The sequence below is a fragment of the Otolemur garnettii genome, unplaced genomic scaffold (genome assembly GCF_000181295.1).
Source record: "Otolemur garnettii isolate 467f Iridium unplaced genomic scaffold, OtoGar3 scaffold00053, whole genome shotgun sequence".
Taxonomy (NCBI): domain Eukaryota; kingdom Metazoa; phylum Chordata; class Mammalia; order Primates; family Galagidae; genus Otolemur; species Otolemur garnettii.
The window spans coordinates 9,366,951-9,369,609 of NW_003852448.1; the positions used below are offsets into that span (position 1 = coordinate 9,366,951).

The 2,659-nt window shown below is 46.3% G+C and overlaps 1 protein-coding gene across 2 annotated transcripts in view; it reads left to right on the forward strand.

Annotated features, from left to right (window-relative positions):
- LOC105887195 (zinc finger protein 425-like) overlaps positions 1-2,484 on the forward strand; it is a 14,480-nt gene extending 11,996 nt beyond the window's left edge. For both annotated transcript variants that reach the window (XM_023514436.1, XM_023514437.1), the window contains one exon: positions 979-2,484. In XM_023514436.1, the coding sequence (XP_023370204.1) occupies positions 979-2,465 (1,487 nt within the window). In that variant the 3' untranslated portion in view covers positions 2,466-2,484. The remainder of the gene's footprint in view (positions 1-978) is intronic.
- The last annotated feature ends 175 nt before the right edge of the window (positions 2,485-2,659 follow it).

Here is a 2,659-nt window from a genome sequence, read left to right on the forward strand (position 1 = left end):
GGCAGAGTCTAAAGCAGTCACCCTGGGTGGAGTGTTGTGATGCCACAGCTCACAGCACTCTCCAAACTCTTGGGCTCAAGCGATTCTCTTGCCTCAGCCTCCCAAATAGCTGGGACTACAGGTGACCATTACAATGCCTGGCTTTCTTTCTTTCTTTCTTTCTTTTTTTTTTTTTTGAGACAGCGCCTCAAGCTATCCCCCTGGGTAGAGTGTTGTGGCATCACAGCTCACAGCAACCTCCAACTCCTAGGCTCAAGCGAGTCTCTTGCCTCAGCCTCCCAAGTAGCTGGAACTACAGGCTCCCGACCACAACGCCCAGCTATTTTTTGGTTGCAGCCGTCATTGTTTTGGCAGGCCAGGCTGGATTCAAACCCGCCACCTTAGGTGTATGTGGCTGGCGCCTTAGCGCTATTTTTTGTTTGTAGTTGTCATTGTTGTTTGGCGGGCCCGGGCTGGATTCAAACCTGCCAGCTCTGGTGTATGTGGCTGGCAACCTAGCCACTTGAGCTACAGGCCCCTAGCCAACCTGGACATTCTTGAGAAAGATACTTTGTATTAACCATTTCTTTTAGAAGTTTTTCTTGAGGTCTATAGTACAAGAGGACAAGAATATGACCCTAAGACTTCTTACATAACTATTATGCTGCTCATTTCATAGATTTAAGGATATATTACAGTCAGATTACACATGACTGTAGTCTCTATAATACAGTTTAAATATGACTGTATTATAATACAGTCTAAATATGACAGTTAATTGTCTCTGACTCCTGCTTATCCTATGAGGGTTATTTGTAGTTTACAAGATGTATTTGGTAAAAGTGAAGTATAATTTATCTGTGGGAGGTAGATTCACAAACTCATTGACATCAATGAGATTCTCTTTCCCACTTCGTTAGTGATGTGAAGGCAGTCTTGAATTGCACTGTAGCGTTGCCATACCACTGATGAGAGTCGTACTTTTTTTTTCTTCTCCAGGTCACCAAGGAACTTTGGGGACAAAAGAAAAGGAATCCCATTTAAATGGTCTTCAAAAGAATGACTTGAGTGCTACCTTATTAGAGAAGAATAGAGAGATTTCATCAGAGCAAAGACCTACCTTCCACTCTCCAAGTCTCCAAGAAACAGAGACTCTACACAAGAAACTCAATGTCACAGCTTCTAACCAGGAAAAGAAAGAGCAGTGTTATAAGCTTCCAGATACATTAGGTCATTTGGAAATTCCAGCAGAGTCAAGATTGTATTCCTGGTATGTCTGTGAGAAAGTCTTCCCAGTGAAGAGTGACTTGGTAAACCACAAGAACAAATCCAGAGGGAAATCTGAACTCAAGTGGAGCCAGAAATTCCTTTATAAGAAGCAGCGCTTCCAGTGCAATGAATGTGAGAAGAGCTACAGTCTAAAGGACAGCCTAGTTGCTCACCAGGTCGTCCACACAGGACAGCGGCCCTACCCCTGCCCTGAATGTGACAAGACCTTCCGGTATAGAGGAAACTTAAAGAGGCATCTGTATTTGCACAAAGGAGAAAGGCCATTTTGCTGTAAGGAGTGTGGCAAGGCTTTCTTCGTGCGGTGGGAGCTCACTGAGCACCTCCGGCTGCACAGTGGGGAAAAGCCTTTCCAGTGTCCACTGTGTGACAGGAGCTTCCGCCTGAAGAGAAGGATGAAGTTCCATCTTTTCCAGCACAGTGAGAAGAAGCCCTTCCACTATCCAGAGTGTGACAGAAACTTTTCTCGGCAGGCTACTTTGAAGACCCACCAAAGGACACGTAGTGAAGAGAAGCCATTTTCTTGTGGTGATTGTGGCAGGAAATTCATCTACAAGGTGGAACTCAGTGAGCATATCAGAGTTCATACAGGAGAGAAGCCCTTTTCATGTCCCGAGTGTAATAAAAGTTTCCGCCTAAAGAGAAGCCTAAAAGCCCATCGATTGCAGCACAGTGGACAGAAGCCCTTCCAATGTCCAGAGTGTAAGAAGAGCTTCTTCTGGAGGCATGCCATGAAGACCCACCAGCGTCTGCATAGTGAGAAGCCATTCTCCTGTGAGGAGTGTGGCAAGAGGTTCACGGAACCCTCTAAGCTCGCCTGCCATGCCAGAGTTCACAATGGTCAGAGGGAATTCCCCTGTAGAGAGTGCAAAAAGGCCTTTTCTCGGCAGTCGGCCCTCACACAGCACCTCAAGATCCACAGCACAGAAAAGCCATTCTCCTGTGCTGAGTGCAGCCGGAGCTTCCGCCGACGCTCACATCTCACTGAGCATATGTGGCTTCACACTGGAGAGAGGCCCTTCTGGTGTACTGAGTGTGACAAGGGCTTCCGACAAAAGAGAAGTTTGAAGGCCCATCTATCCCATCATTGTGAGGAGAGGCCTTTTTCTTGTGATGAGTGTGGACGGAGATTCACATACGTGGGGGCACTTAAGACCCACATTGCATTGCATGCCAAGGAAAAGCCATCTAGTCTCTAGGTCAAGCCACACAGCAGTCACACAGTGAATCTATTTCTTTTTTTTTTTTTTAGGACAGAGTTCTACTCTGTTTTCCAGGGTAGAGTGTAGTAGCATCATCATAGCTCAATCCCCTGGGCTCAAGCAATCCTCCTGCCTCAGCCTTCCAAGTAGTTGCAACTACAGGCACCCACCACAACACCTGGCTAATTTTT